At 32.5% G+C, this 25,869-nt stretch overlaps 3 protein-coding genes across 3 annotated transcripts in view; 2 read left to right on the top strand and 1 right to left on the bottom strand.

Moving 5' to 3' along the window:
- The first annotated feature begins 33 nt into the window (after window positions 1-33).
- Window positions 34-3,890, top strand: LOC105205415 (ubiquitin-conjugating enzyme E2Q-like protein 1). Its single transcript, XM_011174779.3, has 4 exons — window positions 34-212; window positions 967-1,244; window positions 1,421-1,834; window positions 2,164-3,890. Exons 2-4 carry the CDS (start codon window positions 1,008-1,010, stop codon window positions 2,290-2,292), a joined length of 780 nt encoding a protein of 259 aa, XP_011173081.1. The 5' UTR covers window positions 34-212; window positions 967-1,007; the 3' UTR covers window positions 2,293-3,890.
- LOC105205422 (Y+L amino acid transporter 2) lies at window positions 2,848-20,155 on the bottom strand. Its single transcript, XM_026136882.2, has 9 exons — window positions 19,822-20,155; window positions 16,047-17,375; window positions 10,694-10,912; window positions 9,948-10,218; window positions 9,347-9,470; window positions 8,639-8,839; window positions 5,968-6,117; window positions 5,681-5,858; window positions 2,848-5,412 (listed from the first exon to the last, which is right to left on the bottom strand). Exons 2-9 carry the CDS (start codon window positions 16,333-16,335, stop codon window positions 5,351-5,353), a joined length of 1,494 nt encoding a protein of 497 aa, XP_025992667.1. The 5' UTR covers window positions 16,336-17,375; window positions 19,822-20,155; the 3' UTR covers window positions 2,848-5,350.
- A 3,135-nt stretch (window positions 20,156-23,290) lies between these two features.
- LOC105205414 (rab3 GTPase-activating protein catalytic subunit) overlaps window positions 23,291-25,869 on the top strand; it is a 32,188-nt gene continuing 29,609 nt past the window's right edge. The window contains exons 1-6 of the mRNA XM_011174778.3: window positions 23,291-23,486; window positions 23,864-24,146; window positions 24,240-24,376; window positions 24,489-24,702; window positions 24,867-25,275; window positions 25,658-25,869. Coding sequence (XP_011173080.1) covers window positions 23,291-23,486; window positions 23,864-24,146; window positions 24,240-24,376; window positions 24,489-24,702; window positions 24,867-25,275; window positions 25,658-25,869 — 1,451 coding nt within the window. The remainder of the gene's footprint in view (window positions 23,487-23,863; window positions 24,147-24,239; window positions 24,377-24,488; window positions 24,703-24,866; window positions 25,276-25,657) is intronic.

Genomic DNA, 25,869 nt, shown 5'->3' with positions numbered 1-25,869 from the left:
ATCGTCGTTGACGTCGGCGTCTGGTCTATCCCAGTCTATCCCTTCGCTCGTTCTCCCGTGGCTGACGTTGATTGGTGGTTCGACGAGGGTGGAGACTGCGCCATGTTCAGCGGTCGCATCTTTGCCGTTCTCGCGTGTACCCATGTAGTACACAACAGCCACACGTTGACAGTCTGGCAGCCGTAAGCGATACAGGACCGATGATAGAATGGGTGAGTCTGATAATAGATTGTAAATCAGTGAATCGATAGCATTTGGTGCATTTCGAGTGGTCGAACATTCCATCGAAAGACCGACAACACTCCACACCCTCTCGTGCGACTTTAAAATAAAACCTGATATCAGCGAATTTTCTTAAAAATAGATAATAGTGAAAATAGATAATTTGGTAACTTGAGGGAGACTGACTTAGAGAACATTTCCCAAAGACATTTGACAAATGTTTTCAAAAATCTTAGTATTTTTAAACAATCAAAAATACAATATGATGAATAAATTATCAATGAGTTTGGAAGATATGTCCAAAATAATAAAATATTTAGGCAAAGTATCATTTTCTGAAGACGTGTTACGATTCGAATGTTTATGGCAATTTGGGTACATGTAATTTGGGAAATTAATTGAGATGTGCTCCAGAGTTTATAATGTCCAATTGAAAGAATCACTCTGTATGAATTATTGTATACTTTGCTAATAAATTAAATCTAAGAAATAATGTAAAAAAATTAATTTATATTTTTTTATTTGATCTTCCGTTATAATTCAAATAATTTATTTTTTAATAATATTTTATAATTACGATATACTCTTTAGTATTGTACTTTTAATTTCTTTCCTTTGTGGTATATAAATTCTTTTAATTCTTTTTCTTTGCCATGTTGTCCAAAAGTATCAATAATTATTATAACTTTATTCGTGAGATAATGTTGGAAATATCTCTCACAAATAAAAATATTTTGAACGTAGAGAAGCGAGATCCGGTAAAGTAGTGGCACGGTACTTTCACCATGTCCACGAAATCCAAGGAGAAAGTGGTGGCCGCAATTCGAAAGCTCTTCCGGTCTTCCGATAAGATAGCCGAGCCGGAAGGAGCCAGCAGCTCAACCAATTCACCATCGAGGAGACTCCTAAATCGCCACCACCGTCCAGATGCCGTCACTCCAGTGGATGGACCGATACTGGAAAATCCAGATTCCACTCATGCCGATCGCAATTGTTTTTTCAAGGCAAAAAAGTCCGCAAAGGTGCATAGAGTTCTCAATTCGTTCACTTTAGATAAAATCACGGGAAGAAAATCTGATTACTATTTTTCTTCAATGGATAAACGTAAAATAGCTTCTTTGCCTATTAGTTCTGCAGTCAGACTTTGGATATTCTGAGGTAGCCTGTGAGAATTTCAAACCAGGCTTTACTTGTACAGGACAACAATGAATGCAAATCCGCCTGCGACAAGGACATCGGTCTGCGTCGACTAATGAAGGAGTTTAACAGGATCCAAAGAGCGCAGCGGAGCGACTCTGCCTTCACCGTGGAGTTAGTCAATGATAATGTTTTCGAGTGGTTTGTTCGATTACACAAAATTGACCCGGACAGCAAGCTGGCGGCCGATATGCGCGAGCTGAAGATACCTCACATATTGCTGCACGTGATTTTTCCGAAGGAATTCCCATTTGCACCACCTTTTATGAGGGTAATCTCGCCGAGGATCGATCAAGGCTTCGTGATGCACGGCGGTGCTATCTGCATGGAGTTACTCACGCCGAGAGGATGGTGCTGCGCATATAGCGTTGAGTCGATGATCATGCAGTTTGCGGCCAGCGTTGTAAAGGGACAGGTGAGCATTCTTTTAATCTGCGTCAAATAATTCATTTTTCTTCAGACACAATTATGTATTATAAAAATTATATGATTATGATATATGTATTGTCATATAACATATTACTATGATACAATATCATGTATTACATTTGTTTTATGCAAATTATAACACTAATAAAACACAAGAAATTTTAATTTTGTATGGTTTTTTTTCAATCAGTTCTAAAAAATTGGGTTTTATCTTATTATTTGTGAAAGAAAACAAAGCTCCAATTAAAAAAATGGATTACTGACTGTTTGTACTTACCGACTTCTCAGATTTATATAAAGCTTTTATTTCAACAGGCACAAGTAGCGAGGGTGCCAAAACCGAATAAGGAGTACAATCGGCAATTGGCTGAGGAGACATTCAAAAATCTAGTGAGGACACACGAGAAGTACGGTTGGGTGACGCCGCCGCTCGCTGAAGGCTGATCGTACAATATTTTATCGTAAAAAGCGGAAAGGAAGGGATCTGTGTTTCTTGCTTGAGAAGAGGCGCACGAACCGACGTGATTTTTTCCGATTTTTCCAGAAGTGCCGGCAATAATTTCTTTGTTGCATTAAGAAAATCAAAGAGTAATTTTGTTGTTGCCTAATTGCAGCAAGAAGAATGCGCAAGCAGATGTAACCAGGAAGTACATCGAGCTTGTCAGGTGAACAAAGCGCGCGTGGAAGTTTTTTTAGTCATTTTTAAATTTTTGTAATGAAAATACGTAGGAATCTAAGAAAAGAAAGTTTCAAGATTTTTAAACAAATTTCCCATTTTTTTAAATTTAATTAATTAGCCTTTTTGCAAGAAGAAATAACTATTGAGTATAAGAATATTAACTTTGATTATATTGTATTACGCCATTGTGATTTTTTAAAAACTAATTGAATATTAAAAAGATATACGTGTTCTTTAAAGATCTTGAAGTTTTCTTCTGAAATTCCCTATACATCTATATCGTTTATGCCAAATTAGTTATTAAGACAAATATGAAATTGTTACAATTGTTATTTTTATTCACGTTTTTTTAAACGGCAAAAGTTTACAAGATTTATCTGTTGAACATTGGAAGCTCATAACAAAATATTCTGTTTCATATTAATTTCAATAAATAAAGAAAAGAAGTTGCTCAATAATATGCGTACTGAACTGTTACTGTTAAATAATCGTAAAACCGATGAAATATGTAAATATAAACAACGAAAATATGACTAGATAGAATGGCTCATTTCTCGCTTTGTAAAGTTTTAGTTTACAAATTTTTTAAGGAAAAATATCTGCGTTCAAATTTTTCCGCGGAAATAGAAATCTTGATTATGAGCTTCTACAATAATTTATTTCTTTTTCTAGACCCAATAACATAATATCTATTATATATAAACAATTTTCTATGTTTTTCGATCAACTATTTGCAGAAGTTTTGTACATACAATCGGTATGTTGGACATATATTTGTATGTGCCAAATAAATACACCAAATTCGAAGTATTAACGTCTTTGCAAAACTTTGCAAAACTTCAGATTGATATTTAATCGCGAAGGTTCGCGCGACTGTAGACGCTGCAGTTCATCAAGAATGAACGTATCATGAAGCGTATTTAGATTAATAAGAGACCCAGTTAATTATTTAAATGATTGACTTTAATATGACGCCGAAAAGTAATATCTGTACAAGATTTTCAAAGGTAAAGTTGCACGCAGATGAGAAAAAGTTAAATATAAATAAAATATTTACAAATACATGAGAAATGAGTTATTAGTCTTATTCCGGCGCATATTAACAGTACTTTTGGCCTATTTGCCGTAGTAATAGTAGTTTGACGGCAGGCATATATATATATATACTGTATCTTTTTTCCACCACACATCACACATTCTACGTTTAGAAATTTAGGAATAACAAATACAAATGTACAGCACAAATGAGTGCTAATCTTTCCTATCTTCGTTAACATCTTGTAAATTAATTGCAAGTTATATTTAAAAGCGATTTACAACGCCGTTTTATCAAATCTGTTGGAATAAAGTTGCTATTCAAAGACTTTTTGTGTTATTTGCCTCTATAAATTCCTTTAGACATATAGTACATACATACGTATCTGTTAATCGTGTTCTTATTAATGCCATTAGTACAACTTAATTTCTGTACAAAATATTCTATTCTGTCTTACAGAATATGTAATCTAATTGCTCACGTATAAGGCACATGATCAGTCATTCTAGAATACAGTTTGTTTCACAGATGATTCCCATGATTCCCTATCGATACTTGAGCAGTTATCTGATTAAAATACAAATATCACTTAGGCAATGATACTCGATGCATTCAATATTCAAAAATGAGAATACCATTTATACATTTCGAGAAGCGATACAGTTTTTTAATTAAATAAACATTCTAGTTTTTGTTTTAAATATGCCATTTTGCTCGCAATATTTAATTTTCAAGATCAGTGAACTGTGAACGTGTTATTGATCAATAAAAATTGTACAGACGATTACTTTAAAACAGAAGTTGTGTGTATATATATATATACATATATTTTTTAAATAATTAAAAGTAAGAAAAGATCTACACTTCTTTAGAATTTCTTTTTCCATTAAAAAATGAAATTCAAACTAATTAATTGTCTGAGATTAATTATCAAAATTAGATAATATTGTACGTATAATTCATGATCAAAACATAATTCTTTATATAGTCTTTGTAAATTTTTAATTCTAACTACGTGCAATGTGTACAGACTTTACATTATTTCGTTATATATATACAATTCGAGACTCAAAAACAGTATAATTTCGCTGAATTTGAATGATTAAATACAATGATGACAGTTCTCGTAAATAATTCTGTGTCTAAATGCTAATTGACATAAAGTACTTAAAAAATTGGACTCATCGAAATTATACCAGTTTTTTTGATATAATTTAATAACCTTGCTGGATTCTTTTACATTATGCCTTAATAAATATAGTTATATTATTTTATATTATGCCTGTGTAATCCGACATGGCCAATAAAAATGTGGCAAGTGCGTGTACAAATTATGTAATCATTAAATATTTATCTTAAATAGCTCTTTAAAAAATATATTTTGAATACGCCGGGCAGTATCAAGAATTGGCACTTGAATGCAATTTACATGTTAATAGACTATAGCAATTAATGGGACGTACAGGCACTTATTATTTATTAAACGATAAATATCACGAAAATATATATGTATAAAAAGTATTTCCGTAATAATATATATATGTATATGTCGAATATAAAAATTGAGTCTATCAACGACAGTATAGTGTCACTCGTTTACTTATTATCGTTAATACTTGTGCAATCATGTGGCCGTTTGGTAGACGACTATGATCGACATTGTATTTATATATTCACAATGTATTTTACCTACCTAAGAGAAAGTACGACGCGTGCGAAATGCACTCTTAAATTCGGATGCCACAGATTTGAAATTTTTCACAATGATTACTGCGAGCTTTGCATACTCACGTTGTCTTGTCTTCTTCCACGCACATGAATAGTTTTGCGCACATTAAGTTGAAATTATCTGCACAAAAAATGTAATAATGATAAATATAGACATATACATATATGTACATATAAATATAAATATACATATAAATATACATACATACATACATACATACATACATACATACATACATACATACATGCATACATACATACATATATATATATTTACATAAACGCGAATGATTACGTATTGTTTAATTGTTTCAACAATCTTCCAACCTGCTCAGTACGTAATATTGCAATATTATATACTGGGCAGAAAGTTGGCGCGTACAACTTACGAGATGCATTGATGAGCCAGACAGGCTTTGCTTTCCAATCGATGAAGATACAGTACATGGGAATGCCAGATAGGATTATGATTATGCCTATGCCTACTTCCCACGGTGAGACATAGCATGGGAAAGTGACCAAGAATGCACAAATTATGAAGAAGATGATTGGCAAAATTATAGAAACCTGGAGAATAAAATATGGATTATAAAACTTCACTTTCGTGCGCTTAAATGGAAAAATAAAAAGATTAGCATATAGATATTTTTTTAAATTGAATACTAAAATTGCATACCTTTATCGGACGATGGAGATCGGGCTTTTTGTAACGTAGCCACAACAGACCAGACACGGAGAGTGTAGTAAATAGAGCCTCAACGAAGCTGACATAATTTATTAGTACGTAGACATCCTCTATGATGAGGAGCACCAGGGTGATAATGCACTAGAAACGGAAATTATAGTTTAACGCTCGGAATTGGAGTCCGACAAGAATAGAAAAATTGCTCCGCGTGTAGCGTATCGGCGCTTTTAGAACTGATTGAGAATCGCGACAATTAAAAAGCTTTAATACTTTGATCTAAACCAAGATCTAATTTTGCATAAAAAACTAAAATTGATATTTTGTTTATATAAAGTTTAAAAAAAAAATTTTTTTTTTCAAATCATGTAAGGTAGATTTTGATGTAAAATCTCTAGATTAACTGAATTTTTAGGTCCCCAAAAGCTATCATTAAAAAAATTAAAAAACGACCCGTCTTAGAATTAATTATAATCTCTGCCAATAATTATATCTCTATCAGAAAATGAATAGTAAACACGTTTGACATTACTCGTGACGATATGACGTAACTTTGAGCGCGGTTAACGTGGTCGATCCTCTTAATTCGTTCGCAGAAAGGAATGGAGATCGCGAGTATACTTCCGATTATCAAAGAGACACGGGGACAGAGAGCGACATGAAAGGATCAATTTATCGCTCTCAATTAATGTGCCGCAAATCAAAATGTCGAGTTGCACAGTAGCGTGCCGCTGCGTGTATCGCTGCTCTGGCTGGCTTCGTTTATTTCATTAAGACGCCCGGCTTTAATGTAATTTCGCGGGGTCCGATTTATACACGTCAATTAATTCTATTCCCGGCAATTGGACGGGCCGAATTATCGCGCGCGAAGCGCATATTATTTCAACATCGAGTATAATAAGGCGTAAAATGAATCAATCGCATTCTTTGAGATTATGTTAGATGAATTATCTCTCAGGTAAAATATTTACGTTAGTTAAAAGATGTACAACTTTTTCTTTTTATATTCTTATTAAGAAGTCTAAAAAAATTTTCGAAGAGATGAATATTGCAAAAGTTTCTATATAAAGTATATCATAATTGAAATCTAAAGAAAGTCGACAACAGTCATAGCAGGATCTTAGTTCTAATAATATTTCTTATGTCTGATTTTATATACATTTTCTAGTTCTCCAAACCTAGTTCTACGCGCCGTTACTTTTAGTCTCGAAATGCAATTGTTACAATTACTTGAATTAGAATAATAAAAAAAATTACAGTATTAAATTAATAATCAATTTAATAATACTGTTAACAAGCATCTATTATAATAATAAAGCCAAAAAGTTCCCCCCTTTTCTCCTGAATTTCAAGAATTAGAAAATATAGAATCACATAAGAAATATTATTAAGCACTAGCATCCTGCTATATATGACCGTCTGTTAGTTTTATCTAGCTAGATTTTAATTACATATAACATTCTTATATCAATTATTATATTCTATAAAGTAATTAACAATACATATAAACACAATTTTTCATAATATGGTTGAAGTATCTGTGTCGTCATATAAATACAAAAATATATCGTATTAAAATCTACAGACAAATCTCATGATAAATGCAATATCGTTGTAACTCAATCATGTACATTAATTAAAATTAGAGGTGTCTATCTGCGTATATCTGCGTGAATCATTATCACGTCTCATTTCCGTTATCGCCAGACGAATGTTATTAATGAACAAATATACATGATGATAACGTACTAACGGAATAATACTTAAGGAATTATCAGTCATGATAAAAATAATGCAAAAAATAAATACATTTACATTAAGATGTCATATGACACTTAAGGCGAGCGTAATTACTTATGTAATTAATTACCGTAAAATTGAACAAGTGCAACATTTATTTATTTTAATTTCCGTTCGTGAAACACTTATCGATTAAATGACGTCAAATGATATCTTAAGGATGTATATACCACATTTCAAAACATTACCAAAAATTTAATAATTTCATTATTTTATAAATTTTGAATATCTGTTTGAATATCTGTGTATAAAATTTGAGCGTAATTCTATTTTAAAGTTACTTAACTTTTTATCTGCTCTTGATTTTGGTAAAATTGCGTTTCGTAATACATATTTGCCAATTTAATAAAAAAGTAGTATTACAAATTATAAATCAATTTATATGTATAAAACTTTAATAAATATTTATGCAAAAAATTATTTGGCTTCACTTCTTTTACTTGTTTAAAAATTATATATCTGAAATTGCTGCAAAATAGAGTTATTTTTCTAAAGCCATTATACCAAAATTCGGAAATTTGTGATCAAAATTTTTTATTGTTGATTAGAAAAAAAGTACCTTTAATTTTTTAATTTCAATAAATTTCAATTTATTGTACAGTAAAACATCTTTAATAAATATCAATAAAACATTATTTGACGTCATTTTGTTTGCAAGAATATTATGTAAAATATAAAAAAATATAACAAAAATAAAAAGTTTTATTTTTTAACTAACATTTCAATTATAATTTTAAAAAATTAAAGAGCAGAAGTTAATTAATTCTATGTAATATAATAAAATTAATTATTCTACATAATTAAGTTTATAAAGTAATAATTTTTTATTTGTCTTTTTCATTTGCGTTTCACATACGATACTTACAAGAAAAATGAGGGATGGCATTGGCGTCAAGTTGCGGACGTTAATGAGGGCAATGGCAGTGGGGAGGTGTCCGTTTCGAGCACCGACAAAGAACAACCTGGACGATGCGAAGATCGCACCGTTCAACGCTCCGAAAGTCGAGCATGCCACGAAGAACGGCATGATCCACGACATAACGCCCAGCAGTTTATCGCCAAAGGTCTAGAAAGGAAATTCCCCGATTTAACTCTACGTAAAAGTGGAGCGGCATTTCAATCATAGCGGAACGTAACGGCGGGAGAGATTGCGTTATAATTTTTTTGTATTAGATTATATTAGATCAACTTCTCGTGATACCGTATAATCTACTGATTTGTGTCGAGTAAGTTTTTTCGGTTTTTTCTTATTTTGACGGAAAGCAATAACGCACATGGAAGCAGAGATCATTCCAGCACATTCACCTCCCTTTATTGCTCAACATATAATATTGCTATGACTAATTTAAGACAAGCAAGTTGCGTGAACTGAAATTCTTAAATTTCTTTTTTTTATAAAATTTACTCTTCAAGAGAAACTTATATTATTTTTATATGTTATAAAAAATCTATATTTTATTCTCTTTTTTGACGATAAAATATTCGTATACAAGCGCAATCATTTGGCAGCAAACCAATCGTGAATCAATTTTCCACATCTACATTCGTTATTATCGTATAAAAATGTACTTACAACAGCGACGGCATTCGATGCGAGTATTTCATCCTGCGTGAGTACGACAAAATAAGCGATGTTCGCAAAAACATAAATCACTGTCACCAGCGGCAGTGATATACAAATCGCCTTCGGAAGATTCCTGTACAAATAGAAACACTAATTATTGCAAAAGATTCTACGAGATTCTATTTTTACATTCGTTATTGTAAATATAAATACGCTTCAATAAAATACAAACATTTATTCGATACGTTTTTCTAATAAAATATATAAGACACATTCTCTCTAAAAGTAAATAACAATCATATTTTAATCTTAATAGCACAACGTATTATTTTTTATTAAAAATAAGTAAATACTTAATATGACCGATATTATCCTCCTCTCTTATTAAGGTACAAATTTTAAAAATCACAAAAAGGTTTAAAAATTTCATAGATTGTTCTATTACTACATTTGAGCATCCGTATATTTGAATATAATGTTATTAATTTAAAAATTATTTAATTTCCTGTTTGCGCTTTTAATGCTTACGTAAAAGTATGTTGCGTAGTATTTATTTGCATTTGATGAGTAAGTAGAATATTATGAATTAAATGAAATTCACGACAATTACTTGTAAGGATCTTGGAGTTCCTCCGTCACAAAGTTGAGATAATTCCAGCCCGAGTAGGAGAACAATCCGGAATAAATTGCCAGAGCTATGTAACCGGGTTGGGTATTGGTGCCAGCCATCGGATGCTGGAAGTTCTCTGTGTGGCCCATGCAGAGCCACCATAAACCAGCCACCATGATGATTAACAGGGCGAAGATCTTGGTGCCGGTGAATATGTCCTGCACTCTCGTCGCCCATTTGACATTGTAGCAATTAATGACAGTCAACAAACCTGCGAACGCGAAAGAACAGTGAAATTGCCATATATATGCCATTGTTACGCTCGCTGCATTCACGTACAGTAGCATGTGCGAAAACAATCCGATGAATAACGTTTCTCTGGACTATATTTAAAATGTGCAATGCGTATTTTCGCGTGAATCTTTCACGCGATTGTTACATTTCATTGCACACGTGCGTCAAAATACTTTTGGCCGGTCCAACAAACATTTGCATGTGAATCACGTAATATCTATAACAATTGATGCAAGTGTTTGCAATTTGTGAGAGATATCGATCAGCTAACAATAAGCAGAAGGTACAGTTGATAGAAGCTTGCACATTAGCATAATCAATTGAAAAGAAATAATCGAGCTATTTATAAAATGAAAGTTATTCGACGTTTACTTTGTTACACTATATTTCTATATTTTACTATAAAATCTATAAATTATAAAAATTATTTGAAAAACATTTATTCATCTTACACGTAATCACGGCAGCAAGTAGTCGCACTGCTACATACGGTGGCTCGCATCCGGGCCATACGGGCTGCAGTATATATTGTGCGAACGTGAGTGCCGTGATCGCGTTCCCCGTTGGCACCAGGATGAACAAGGCCACCCAGAGGTAGAGGAACGCCGGTAAAGGTCCGAAGGCATCGCTGATGTACGCGTAATCGCCGCCAGATTTAGGGATCATCGTACCTAAATGGATACAAAAAGAAAGAGATATTATCTATTCTTTCTTATCAATTTAGCAAACTAATTCTTTTTTAAACGGAAAAAAATCACGGAAAATCTGATGGTAGAAGTTTATTTCAGACGATAAACCATATCTCTCTTAAGGAAGACTACTAAATTAAAAAAGGATTAAAATGTCATAAAGCAGATAATAAAGATGTACATAAAAGAAAAATAAAAATAAGAGAAAAGTTAAAAAATACAAGTTTTTCAAAATAAAAAAAGATAAATATGCAATAATAAATTAACATAAAAATAAATTAACATAAAAAAGTAAGCCTACATGGTAAACACGAAGATAATGGAATCCTATGCTTTACATTATTATGCCTTCTATGATTATCTATGTACTTATACAGAACTTCATTAATAAACTCGGAAAATATTACAACTATTATTCGTCATCGATAGTCAGCCACGCACGTTGTTTAAATTATCATCAGGTCAAGGGTCAGATCGCATAAGTGTGTCCCGCTGCGTTATCGCATTTATTAATTTCTAATATGCAGAACTTACACGAATCGACTTTGTTCTCGAGCGAATCAACCCTAATAATATACAATGCACCTTATCATACGTCTATTCTGCGGTTTTGTGATTTCACGGTTTTTATTTCATCGACGGATCCGCGACCTAAATTTTGCTATCGATTTAGTCTTTCCGTTCCTTTTTCATGTTTTCTACACATCTTTTTTTTCTCTTTTTTCTCTTAATTGTAAACTTGTAATTATGTAAATTAATCGAGAATCGGCTTAGTATTTTACAAAATTAATAATTAAAGTTATAATTGCGATTGTTTGTGCCAAAAATAAAATAATATAATACTTAATTACATTTTTCTAAGAGCATCTTAAAGACACTTGCGATCGCATACAAGCAATGAGCAATAATATCGGAAATAAAATATAAAAATATTAATACTAACATTATGATATCAAAAACGGAATATCGATAGTACAATAACATTTGTATAAGCATATTTTTATTCAAGACATGTCATTACGTTGTTAATGATAATATTGTTTTATTATTTAATAAACTTCGCGCACGCGCGTTTTTTTACAACGTGACATATCACAACATTCTCATTACCAACCTTCAATATATTAGCGCAAGATCGCGGATTTGAATTCAATCACAAAAATCAATGACAAATGAATGACCTACTTGTCGAGAAATACAAAATACTAATTTATATTTTTTAAATATATAACATGTATCGTTAAAGGAAATAAAACAGCGATTTTACAACATATGCGATTAAATTTGACAAATGTTTTATGTACTTGAAATATGCATTTGATTGCGATGTTTTTTATCAGCAGATAAAAATACGAGATAACGAGAAATTGCTTGACTAGCAACAAAGTTGTTACAAGCGCAAACAGCTGATTTCAATAAACTTTCGTCCTCCAAATAAGAATTAAACTTTATGATATAAATTTGTGGTTTTTAGATTAAGAATTTACAAGAAAACGAGTAAACAAAATATCATATTTTTTATATTAATTTTAATTTAAAGGTTCTTCGTTGTTACGAGAATAGAGTAAAGTTGCCTATTACAAGATACCTTTTTTTAAATGCCTACAATTTATTTAATTTATACCATGAACTCTTGTTTTTATAACCAAATTATAGTAAATATATTTAAGTTATGTACATCGTCAAAAGTTAGTAATTGATAATAGTTATAGTTTGTTGTATGTGAAATTTTTTGTCAAAATTGCCGATTTTGCTAATTCAAGAAAAAGAGACACTAATATGAGATACATAGGTTTTTTTAATGAAATTGGTTTTATCGAGTTGAATATTACTAGGTTTAAATTAGGCTTCAGACTCAAAATCTAGTTGACCAATCATATAACTCTTTCAATACTCAAAAACTTTTGTACACCCAGCAATTTTGATTATGTTCATGGAGAAATTTTTCAAACTGAGAAGTCACTACCTTTTTCAATACTCACAGTCTATGATTAACGTAACAATCAATAAGCTCTAGTCGTTACACTAATCATGAACTGCGAGTATGTAGAAAGATAGCGACTTCTCAATTTGGAAAATTTACGTAGACAGAATCATAGTCGCTGGGTGTACGTAATATTTTCCTCCAAAATCAATTTTATTAATGATATTTTAAAGTCTCAGTGTTAATGCTGAAAGCTATAATCTTCAAGCCTCATAATTCAAAAGTCTTCAATGAAAAATTTCGTTATAGCATTTTGGAAAGCTCTCAAAATCAGAATATGCAATAATAAATAGGGATTTTTGAGTGTCTCATATTACAAATTCCACGGTTCCATTTGCGATTTCAAGATCACCAAATTTAATATTTATAATTAAGCAAATCATCACATTCCGTATTTTCTATTAATACGACTTTATCACTACATGCAGAATTTATTATCAAATATTTTTTTATTTTATAATAAAAAAGGTTTAAGGCTCATCTCAATAAAATTTGACAACATCCAATTTCAAAAAATTTTTTTTCAACAACTGCACACATGATCTAATAATGAATTTTCCACTGAATAGATTTCACCCCAAGAGTAATAAGTTTATGATGGTACCAATCATATGCGTTTATTAATAAAACAGAAACCTCGCTACCTTATATTAAGAATTTATTCCATAACGCGACTTTACCCTATATTGACAAAAATTATTAATTTTACATTGATTTTTTAACACAACTTATAGTAATTAAAAAAATATATCTTAGCAAAAATAATTTTTTAAAAATTATTAAAACTTTTTTTTCTTTTTATATATTTGTTGTAAAACTTCACTGTAATTTTGCAAAATAAAATTTATGGTTTAAGAATGCAGGTATCAAAGATGATTATCTTCTCTATTGTTTCTCTTTGAAAACATCCTTTATGAAATTTGTACTCATTCTTTTTCAAGTTATATTAGCGAATCATTGTTATAGAGATATCACATGAGTATGTAAGCATCAGCACGCTGACGCCACGTGCCGCATATAAACTGTATCATTATTCGGTATCAACTACATCATAATAGTATCGTTGACTAAGAGATAAAGAAATCACGTACGAGAAAAATCGTATACAAAACAGAATCTAAAGTAAGCAAAACAACATGTACTTCTTAGAAATAAGATATCTGAAATGTTAGAAAATGGACCAAGAGCAGAAATAAAATTAAAATACAGAAAAGTAACAAATTTTTAAATACATTAATTTTTGAGACAGTTTTAAACAATTTTCATATAAAAAATTATTATTAAAAAAAATATATTTAGCAATACTTTATTAATACCCTACATAGTAAAGAGAATCCAAATAAATTTAAGAAATTTTTTTAATTTCCAATTTACAAAATTAAAACACCTTTCTTTTGATATCCTCAATTCCAAGCCCTTTTCACATAGAAAAAGGAATTCTTTTGTACTCGTAAAGAAATTTGTAATAAAAAGAATTCTTTTAAGATTCACTGATTATGCTAATTTGTAAAGAACTTAAAACAGTGATTTGAAAAAGAATGTTACTCTTTCTTATGTTTTAAATTACTCCATTTTTTTCATGTATGTAAAAAAACATAAGTGTCAAAAGATATTTAAAATGATGTATGTCAAAGTAAAATCTTTACATCCATTATATTAACTATTTTGTACATATCATGTATAACAAATGAGCAACATGCACATGTCTTGTTGTTACAACAAAAAAATTTTTTTAAAAGATAATGTCTTTAGTATATCATGCATCAAAGATGAAAAATATAATATACGTATTGATTATCGTAAAAAAATATACATATATTTAAATATATATATATATATATATATATATATATATATATTTAAATTATAATATATGATATAACAATTTGTTTGTATGCTACTACAAAATCATTATTTTTTAATTTATAATATTTTGAAACACATTATCTTTAAAAAAGTTTTGCAGTTTTTTTGTTGAAACAACATTGTGTGTACATTACAAATTGTTATATTTATTATATGTGTAACAATAAAGTAAAATAATTAATATATATTTTTTCCTTTTGATGTATATTAATGATAATGTCAACAGGGAAAAATACGTTACATCAATTACTTTATTTTATTGTTAAAAAAATTTTGACAAAATATTTTATTTTGATGTTTTATAAAAATTTCATAATTCTTTTGTTATATTAACAATTATAGTCAGGATGTTGTAGTACGGTAATATACACTAATAACATCTTATTTTTAATTTATTATATTTTAAAATCAACGTTAAAAAATAACTAATTAAAAAGTTAAAACTTAATAAACTTAACAAGTTAATAACTTTTAATTTAACTTAGTTAATTTCAAATAATTTAATTTTTAATTTAAATTAGTTATTTTTAGAACTTTAATTTTTTAATTTTTTTTCCTAAGTTAAAATTGATCTATATAAAAGAAAAATGTTATAAAAGAAAAACGCATTCTTACATAAAAAAACAATATTTCTTTGCTATTTTATAAAAACTTAATCTACAAATAAAATATTATATTTATTTGAGATGATTTTATAACTTTTTCTGAGTAACACTGAAATTTTATCTTTAAAAAATTATGACTTTCTAATTTAATATAAATAATTCTTTTCAAAATTAATTTTAAATTCATCTAATTTAATTTAATCTTAACGTAACTTTGAAGTTAGTCTTTTGTGTGTGTTCATATAATTTTTAACATATAACTAAATTAATTTTATAGGTCGTTAACTTTAACTTAATTTAGTTAGAAAAGTATATTAACTTACCCAATTCTGTTTAAAATGTAATAACATCTTATTATTCTTTAACAAATTTTTTTCATTGTAAACAACAAAACATGAGTACATTGCAAATTACTACATCATATTCGTATATTTTTTTAACAATAATGTAAAAAAGTTAATATATGTTTGTCTTTGATGTATTGATGTTTCCCATATTTATTTTTACAAAAGATGCGCCTCTTTCTTTTAGAATCCAGTCTTACGTCCAAGTGTATCGAACCGGTCCTGACCCCACCTTTCTCTTTCCGTCGAGCGCGTCAATTTGAATTTTGAATCTTATTCGTCAGAGAGCAACCGTTTCAAAAAATTTCATCACCTACCGAGCTCGGCGTAACATAAGGCTCCGATGAGCGACAGGATCCCGGAGAAGATCCATACGATGAGGGCCTGGCCGACGCTGCCGCTGTTTCTAAGTACGCCTTTGGGCGACACGAAGATACCGGCGCCGACGATGATGCCGACGATGATCGCTACGCCGTCCCATAGACCTAGCTCCTTTTTCAGCTTGACGCCCTCGTCGTTGACGTTGGCGTTGGCTCCTACGGCTGGCGGTTGAGTCGCGTCGGGTCGCAGGACCGGCTTTTCCGCCGGCGCTACCTTGTCCGGCATCTTTCGCGCGCGCGTCACGGAATCAAAGCGCTTTTCGAAATCGGAGCACGTGCGCGCGTTTCCACGCGACGACTCGGAGTGCAGCTCGGGCAACGGTTGCCGCGGCGGCGTGCCGCGTGGGCATTACCACGAGTGCGTAAAACGTGGTGACACACGTGGACAAGGCGGAGGGAAAGCGGAAGCCAAGGAAGATAAGCGATAGCGGAACAAGGACAAAAAAAGAGAAAGAGAGAGAGAGAGAACGCGCGCGCGTATCACCACGTGGCAAGGAGCGTCTCAGACGATGGATACACGTGCGCGACTTACGTGCCGGGCCGCAATTGCCGAACTGCTGTTCGGTTACTCGCTACTTGATGCTTGCCGGTACGCTCAGCGGCTCACCACCACCTCCTACCCTTTGACAACGACGGCGATTCACCGCTCGCTCGCGCGGCGATCGAACCGACGCGACGCCAGCGGCGGCCGCGCGCGAATACGCGCGCCCATTGGCGCGGAGTACGCTCGCCTCGTGAAATTTACGTTCGTACCGGCTCCAAAACAATCCACGACCTCCTCCGCCACCCTTTCTCGCGCCACCGAAGGTACGGAGGTACGGAGAAGCCGAGAGCGAACGCGATGGAAATACAGAGCAACTTTTGCTACATCAATACTTCACTGTCTCCCTCATCCCTCGCCGAGGCGATGAATAATACGATGTCGACACTGATCGCACTGAGATTCAACATTTTTTGCAAGTGACTTCTCGCCGTATCAACGTTGCGGTTTTTGCCGTCGCTTCACGTGCACACACGTTCGGCGATATCACTTAAATAAAAATGACACAAATTCAATGTGCAAACTCTCGTAGAGAGCACTGTCCGACGCACTTTCTTCACAATATTTTGCATTTTTAAAATATCATATGCAGCTCAAGCAACTTATTTCTTCCGATTTCATTGGCGAATGCTCCCTGGGTTCCCGCGCCACTGCGCCCACCTTAGGTCCTACGTCTTACGAGTGTTCCGATCGGTATTGCATCATGAATCCGCCGAAAAGCACACCTGTGAAAACGACAATGTATCTTTTACGAAACACGGAATGAAGGAAGGCGATGTCTAATATTACACGATGCAAGCAATAATCGAGCGCTATGGCAAGAATTTTTGAAAAAATTAATCGTCACGTCAGTCCCACAAACTTGAGGATACAGATAAAAGAGAGAAAAAATTGTTTTTAATTATTTGAATTAACGGAATAAATTTTTTTTTATTGTGTTTTGTTTTCGAGTTTGTACATAAACGATATGAATGAAATCATTAGTGAAAAATGTAAATTACAATTATTTGCTGATAATTCTTAATTTTTGCAGCAAGAGGTGTTACACTGAGAAAAAAATTGTTAAATTGAATAATTTTTCAATTTATTAATTAAATTTTTTTAATTCATGTATTTTTGTATTTATTCATGTATTTAACTTGAATATATAAAATATTTGAACTTTAATTTAATTATTTATATATTTAAATACATAAATAATTAAACTAAAAAAATTTAATCAAGTTACAAAATTTAATTAAATTAAACAACTTATCAATGACAGTGGATCTTAATGCTGAATAATAAATTTGTACAATCTCTGACGTATGTGCGAACTGCACACTGCATTTTTATCGAACTTGAAACACAGTTGCATGATGTCGGAATAACATGTAATAATATTAAATTTCTCGTTAATTTAATAACATTATATAATCTACAGCATCCTTCCTCCCCGAAAAATGCAAAGAATTTTATTGCAAAAAATAATATCCGGCCTCAACGTAAACTTTAATCTTTTGCTAAAAAATGTAAAGATTTTAAGCTAAAAATTTGTCTATGCAAAAGAAAAAATTTATTAAAGAAAAAATACGTTCCCATAAAAATACATTTCCATATATTTCTTATTTTATGTAAACTTAAAATTTACAAATAAAATATCAAACTTGCTCGTTATTGTTGATTTTTTGTTCATCTAATTTTTAATGTGTAACTAAATTAATTTTTGTAAATCACTGGCTTTAACTTAATTTATTTAAAAGATATTTGATTAAAAGTATTTAAAAATTGACATATTTAACCATGATTAATATGATTAATATATAATATAGGATAGGTGAATGGGTCGTCCAAATTACTAGTAGCCAAAATAATAGAATTTGTACAATTTGACGAGACAATAAGATTATATATATATATATATATATATATATATAGGTAGATAAATAGATAGCTAGGTGGAAGACCAGCGAAGGGCAAAAACGTTATTACACAATGGATTTAAAATATGTAATAATCTGCTATGGAGATAAAAAAGGAGCAAAGGACATAAAACTTTTAAAACGCAATATATAAAGAATAGAGAGCGAGGAATAAATTGTATTGTACATTAATCTATTGCATTGTATATGCATTGCATTGTATTGCGTTGTACTTGCAAATGCTCTGTAAATAGCTGTCGGAGAAAATGAAGAGTTTGTCTCCTCGTATTTAAAAACATTCTTTAGCATTTAAAAAGAATTTGCTCGTGTCATCAATTCCAAGTTCTCCTTTTCATTTACAAAAGAATACTTTTTGTTCATTTCGAAAAGTGATTACGCTAATTCATAAAGAATTTTTAAAAATAAATCCTTTCTGAATTCATAACAATGTGTTCTATTTAGAGAAATATCAACAAAACACGTTAATTTTAGCTCTGTACGTAACGTTTGTACTTATTATCTTCCTTCCTTACTTCTTAACCGTTTAAATTAAACATATTTCATTTTGCATGCAAGAAGAATGGCACAGTGCAATTACAAACAACAGACAGTATTGATGATTGCACTTGTGTCACATGCGGCTATTGACGCGGTACTTCTTATTTGCAGAGTTAGAAGAGTTGACAATTCATAATATCAATGTTAGAAGAAAGACTTATTATCATGTAGCCAAATGAATATTAAACTCATCATTTGCATTAAACATAAGGCATAACTCTGGAAGTTTGTGACAATGATAAATATACAATAGTATATAAATACACGAATGTATAATTAACAAACATGTTAAACGTACGATAAAAATTCAAAAAGGGCAGGCTGCAACTATGATAATTTAGCGCGATTTCTCTTCGAGAAAAAGTACCAAAGCACCGATTAAAAATACAACAGTAACGGTAAAATCTTATCGCTCCATTTTCAAATAATAGGACTTAACAACGTATATCTTTCTGATTTGATCTCTCTGCAAATTGGAACCGTAATTCCTAGGTAGCAAGCCGTTTGATGTCGTCAAAGATGTCACGTTGACGTCAAAGTGACGACGAATAACGTCGTCTTGCTATTAGGATTCAGATACCAAAATGATCACTATCGTATTACTGCAAGTTTGCAAGGGATTCGCGCGGCGATCGGATTTCCGTCGCGGACACGTTTCGCTCCTCAATCCTGTATTTTGCAATGCCACACTACAAATAGCGCGATACTATACCGTTTCGCCGTGAACGTTCATCCACGAGAGTAACTCACGCGCCCTCGCGACCCCACGTTGATCGAAGGCGCGTAATCAGCGTGTGCGGATCGCCGGCCGCGAGAACCTCTCGCGCGACGCTTCTCGCGGGCGCGAGTCACGTGAAGATCGGCGCGTCTCGACGCGCAGCAGCGTCATCGTCTTGGTGGCAACCTTCACGCCGTTCGCGGATCGCGGCATTCGCGGCGCGTGCCGCCACGTACGAAGGATCATGTTTCCCCGTGAGAAAGCACGACGTGTATGCATGCGCGCGCGCGCGCGCGCGTAGTACCGGGAGGCTGCAGGCGGGATACTAAAGCGCGTCTCCCGCGTCTCCGAGCGAGGAGCGAGCCCTCTCGCTCGCCGAGAGCACGCATCACCCTCGGCATTGGCGCGATGCGAGTCGAAACGCGCGCGAATGTTGATTTGCGAAGGTCCCACGCGGAAGACACCGCGCGAGCCGCACACTTCCGGGAAATTCTGCTTCCTTGAAGGAGATTCGATTAAAAGAACCACCGATTAAAAGAAGCAAACTAATATTTAAAAAAAATTAAAAAACAAGAACAAAAAAGTAATCAATTGCAATGCGAAATTGTATACGGAATATTTACGAAAACTGTACTATAAAAAAATTAACATCAATATAATTTTGTGAATAGAATATTACTTCATTTTTTTTTTTTTTTTGTAGAATGCAAGGTTTCCATAATGAGTTCTGATAATGTGTTCCCAATTGCAGTCAGCTGCTAAGCGTTGTCTACGCCAATGATGCCGCACGTCCGTTTCGTCAGTGCTGCGCAACCTTCTCGTTATTATCATCGCATTATCATTTACGCATAACCCGCTCGTATGTGTAATCGCGCTACTTAAATATGAACGGACCGTGACTATTGAGACAATAATAGAACTAGTCGCATTTCTATCAAATCTACTTTCTGTGATATATTTTTGTAAAATGTAATCGAAAAGTTTGAAGAACAGCCTGGATTTAAATAAAACTGTGCTGAACTGTTTTATTATTCTTTAAAAATATATACTTTTTTTCTGCTTACATAGAAGAATATTTAAGATTGGATGGCTTTTTTTTAAACTACTGTAATCATTTTTTTTTTTTTAAATATTTACACTTTTCTTTTTATCCATTTCTACTTGTATATATTTAAATAATAATGAAAATGTAATTAAAAATGACATTTATTATACTTGAAATATCGCTGATTATTTTCAGTTCGTCTCAAGAGTGCTGTTTCAAATCTCAATTTAAATTGAAATTCGATTCGCGCCCGATTCGCGATACGATTTGCAAATAATATTATTTCTCTTTAAATTCAAGCAATTTTCACATATAATTCTACACTAAAAAAAGAGTACGGTAATAATAATTAAACTTTGGTGAAATAATTTCAATTAAATATTAGATTAATATAATCCAATATTTAATAACATTTAATAATTATATCAAAAGTAACAAAACATAATAACAATAACCAACCAATTATTAAACGTAATACTGTTGTAATACCCGGCAAAAATTTGTCATACATAATTATAGGTATATATTTATATTTAAATACATAATTATACATAAACATTTTTTTCCTGGATACTAATATTATTAATAATATTACTATATTAATATAATTATTTTATTATAATATATAACATTATTAAATGTTTAATTGTATTGACCAAACACTTAATTGAAATTATTTCATTGAAACTTAGTAATTATCACAGATTTGGTTATTATTACTAAACTCTTTTTTCGATGATTATAATTTCCCTTTTTTCATATAGTTATCGGAATAACAGGTGATAAATACATACGTTATTGCACTTATTGCAGTCGACGGGACACTCGGCAAATGCGAAGTCTTTCCTTTTTTTTTTTATATTTGACAGAACCGGATGTCGGTCGCCGATTCGTTCTCAGGGGAAAATTCGCCGTTTGAGCGCCACTGCGCAGCAGGCTTCCGCCGCGCGCGCGCGTGTTTCTCCCCTTTCTAATCCTCGCCGCGGGTCCCCGTGGTCATATAAAAATAAATTTTGACGCCAGCGTGCGAGAAGCACGATCGGCGAAAGTGGCGGTCTGATTGAAGCTGTTCCGATCTCACAATTACTCGATGTAGCGAGGACGGCGCGAGGCCTTTCCTCGGCGAAGGTATATTGACAGGTTAAGTATCGAAGCCTCGAGCGCCACAAAATCGGTGTCGCGGAAATTTCACGTTGCGACGTGATAACGGCGTTGAAGTACGATGGCTGTATTGGCAGGGGAAAAAGTATTACGTAATCGATAGCGCGAATTGCTTGACGCGGCGATAAGCTGGAGAAGAGATAAGGAGATCTAGTTATGTCGAAAACTAGATAAAAAATTAGGGTCGGTAAGCCCATGCCTAGAAAACGTCGAGGTAGATATGTAGTACAAGTAAACCTAATTCAAGCGTTACACTCCGATTTTGATAAGTAAATTTGAAATAAGCTTTGAATATGTTGTAATCTATGTTAAAATAAAACACACACTCTTCCCCCTTTAAATTTGAAGAGTGTATTTCCCCGTTACCTTAATACAAGCACTTATAAAAAAATGTGTCCCTTATTTTAACTTAGATTTCAACATATTCAAAGCTCATCAAAATGAAAGTGTAACACTTAGGTAGGTACAATTTACTTGTAAGACATTTTATTAAAAATCTTCAACGATATTTCTAGAAGACAGGATTAGGTAATAATTAAAACGTTAAAAGTTAAATAATAAAGTTAAAAAAGTATTAATTTACCTAACTCTGCTAGAAGACATCTAAAAGACTTTTAAAAGTTGGCTAAAAAGATTTTATTGAAGATAACTGTAAAATTTCTAAAAGATATCTAAGTATTTGAAAGATATTTTTATGATAGTCACATATTTTTTAAGTTGTTCACTCTCATTTCCATGACTTTCTTATGTTATATATTCTTATTAAATTATTATATATCATTATTGTTAAATGTTAATATATAATTATTGTTTAATTATTATATATTGATATATCTATAATGATATATTCTTAATATTCTGTTTCCTCTACTCTATCATATTCAAATTTCTCGATTTAAAAGTCTTTAACTGCCAGATGCCGCCACGTACTGGAGATGGATTTGAACGTCATCTGTAAGAAGAACTATCAAACACGAAGACGATCAGCTGATGTGGTCGCCAGTCAAACAAACGTCAAGCACGTACGTACATTCATACAAGACCTGCAGGACATTTTCTCTGATGAAGAGAGGATTGAAAGGTTACTATACAATATTTTAACGTAAATTTGAAATTTGCGTTGTATAAAAGAATTTAAAAGAAGATAGTACCGCGCACCAACAAGTGCGGACATCCACAAGAAAAGGAGAAAGCGAAGATTCGCGAATTAACAGATGTAAATACTGCCAACTTGGATTGAAAGTAGCATCGTCGAAGATGCATCACGTGGAGATCGAGGACTTTTATCACCACGATTTCACCACCGTCTCCGAATGGGAAGTGTTCATTGCGCGACTCGAGGAGATTATGCACGAATGGAAGCTGCCGCATACGAAGGTTAGAAGTCCTCTCAAACCAGGAGATTTCGTCAACTGTCAGTGGCACGAAGCCTCGGAGAAGCTGAACTTCGCAGGTTCGTGTTTCATGCGATTGAAAAAATATGTTACTCGAAACATTATGGACATGTGAACGTCTAAAATCTATGTATAATAATCAAAAGATTTTTTATAATAAAAACATTCTTGATAAGAGAGATTTAAATGAATATTTGTTATACGAATCGTAAAACACATTTTCCGATTTAAGAATCATATGTTGCATGTGCATAATGTGATTTGAAACATGCACAAATTATTGAATACCAATGATATATAGATTTATATATCTATTGATTTAATATTACAAAATTTTGTGAAATACTTTTTTATGTATTACATATTATCTATCTTTCAAATGTTACTTTTTATTCTTTAAGACTCCTTTGTTAATGATTAATTATATATGCTTCAGATGTAGAATTTTTGCTGAAACACTACAAGTTAGAGAAGGAAGATGAAGAGGAGGATGCGGCGAAGGAGGAAAGTGAAGAAGAAGGGTTACAGTGTCAAAAGGATGCTTTGGACATATCCAATGATTTTGTAAAGCTTGATGATAATTGCATGGAAATAGCTCGTTATTATGGTGTAAGAGAATTCCTTGTTTTATTACCAGCTCGGAAAGCAAATTTAACGGATGAGACTCGAATCAAGATTGTACTCAGTTCACTAACAATTGCAACTAACAATGCAAATTGGTAGGTAGCTGATTTACCACACAATTTTGGATTATATTTTTGACATTAGAATATTTTTATGCATTTTTGTTGTGATTTTTTTATGCATTTTAGTTACATACCAGCATTGGTGCAGGTACAGGAACCTTGGCAGAAAATGTATCTTGGATGCTGTGCTGGTAAAGGGACCTGTGTAAATCTCGACATGGTACATTTAAAGAAGGTTCCACCACATTGTAGATATCTCACCGGTATGTATTATTTATGTTTTTATTCAATCTATATTTTAATATATTTATTTCTAATTGCAATTTTTGTAGGAAAAAATGAAAAAATTATTTTACAGACGGGTATTATTTACAGGTTTACTTGCTCTTTTTAAGCAGAAAATTGGGGAGGGTGTCGGAGTAAAGCTCGACTCCGTAATGGTGTCTGCTAGATTTTCTTATCTATTGAAAGATTGGACTAATAGCATTTGGACACAAGAACCTCCGGATTTCGATTTCATGCAGGGAGAAACATTAGGTGTGGCCGAATTGGGTAAACTTCCCTTTGGAGCGACTTTCGATCCCGTTGGGTACTTAGAATGAATATATTGTCATCAGGAATAAAGCAATAGAGAGAATTTTTTTTGGTTCTATATAAAAGTGTTTCTGAGATTAATAACTTTATGTTATGTTCCTGATTATTATAAATATTGCCAACAAGTTTTTGAGCGTAATATATGTTTCATTATTTCAGGGAACTTCATTTATTCGTCACATGGCCGCAAATGTCAGATAATGTAGTAGTGGATAGCGAAGGATATTCGGATCTTGAACCGCAACTCGCTCCCGAATGGTCAGTGCAAGTGAAAATGGTAGCTCTGCCAGCCTGTCTACTCGGCGAGTACATGACTGACTTTCTGCATTTGTGCAACAATCAGAAGACCATGGTGGAACTATTGGGTGAGAACGCGTCTTACATTCACGATGACGAACATATGCTGAGTTCGGCCTTCAATGTGCTGACCGAGTCCAGAATACCCACGATTTCGACCGTTGTTGGCAGAGTAAGCGTGAAAAAAAATAAGAACATTGAGGGTCCAATTTCGGAAGAAATATTGCTACCTATACTTTACTTTCTTTTCCCGGATGCAGATGAAAACTCGGTACGTTTAAATTTCAATATAATTTTAATGCTTTGTCTTAGACGAACAGTTCTTATGTCAAAAGGACCAACTGCAGTTAAATTTCATAATAGTGAAGAAGTATTTTTTATGTAACTGTCATAAAAATATAATTTATAACATAATAATTTAGTTCTGAGATATATAATTGATTTAATTTACTAATAATTATTTTTGAAATATAACAGATTATCGATTAAATAATTTTGTCTCTTTTTTGTATATATGTAAAGCATATCTTTTCAAAGCATGAAAATATCCCGAATATTTTCAAAATAATTAAAATTGGCAATTAATTTTTTTTTGTGAAAAATCTGTTCGAATGTGTAGATGCAATTAGTAATTACAAATTTAATTCATGCAGAAATTTCCCTACAACGATATCACTACGGGCGTGGAAGATGACCAGTGGAAGGGCGTGAAGACGTGCACAATGGACAGTTTAGTGTGGCGTTTGTCGATTGTCGCGGCGCACTGTACACACAATCTTGGCGGTGCAACCGCTTTGGCCCAGCTCTGGCACGAATTTGTACAGGAAATCAGATTCCGCTGGGAGAAGAATGTCCTGATACCTGG

This window comes from Solenopsis invicta, chromosome 7 (genome assembly GCF_016802725.1).
Source record: "Solenopsis invicta isolate M01_SB chromosome 7, UNIL_Sinv_3.0, whole genome shotgun sequence".
Lineage (NCBI taxonomy): Eukaryota > Metazoa > Arthropoda > Insecta > Hymenoptera > Formicidae > Solenopsis > Solenopsis invicta.
Note: the sequence above shows the minus strand (reverse complement) of the source record. Positions and strands in the feature narration are given on the sequence as shown.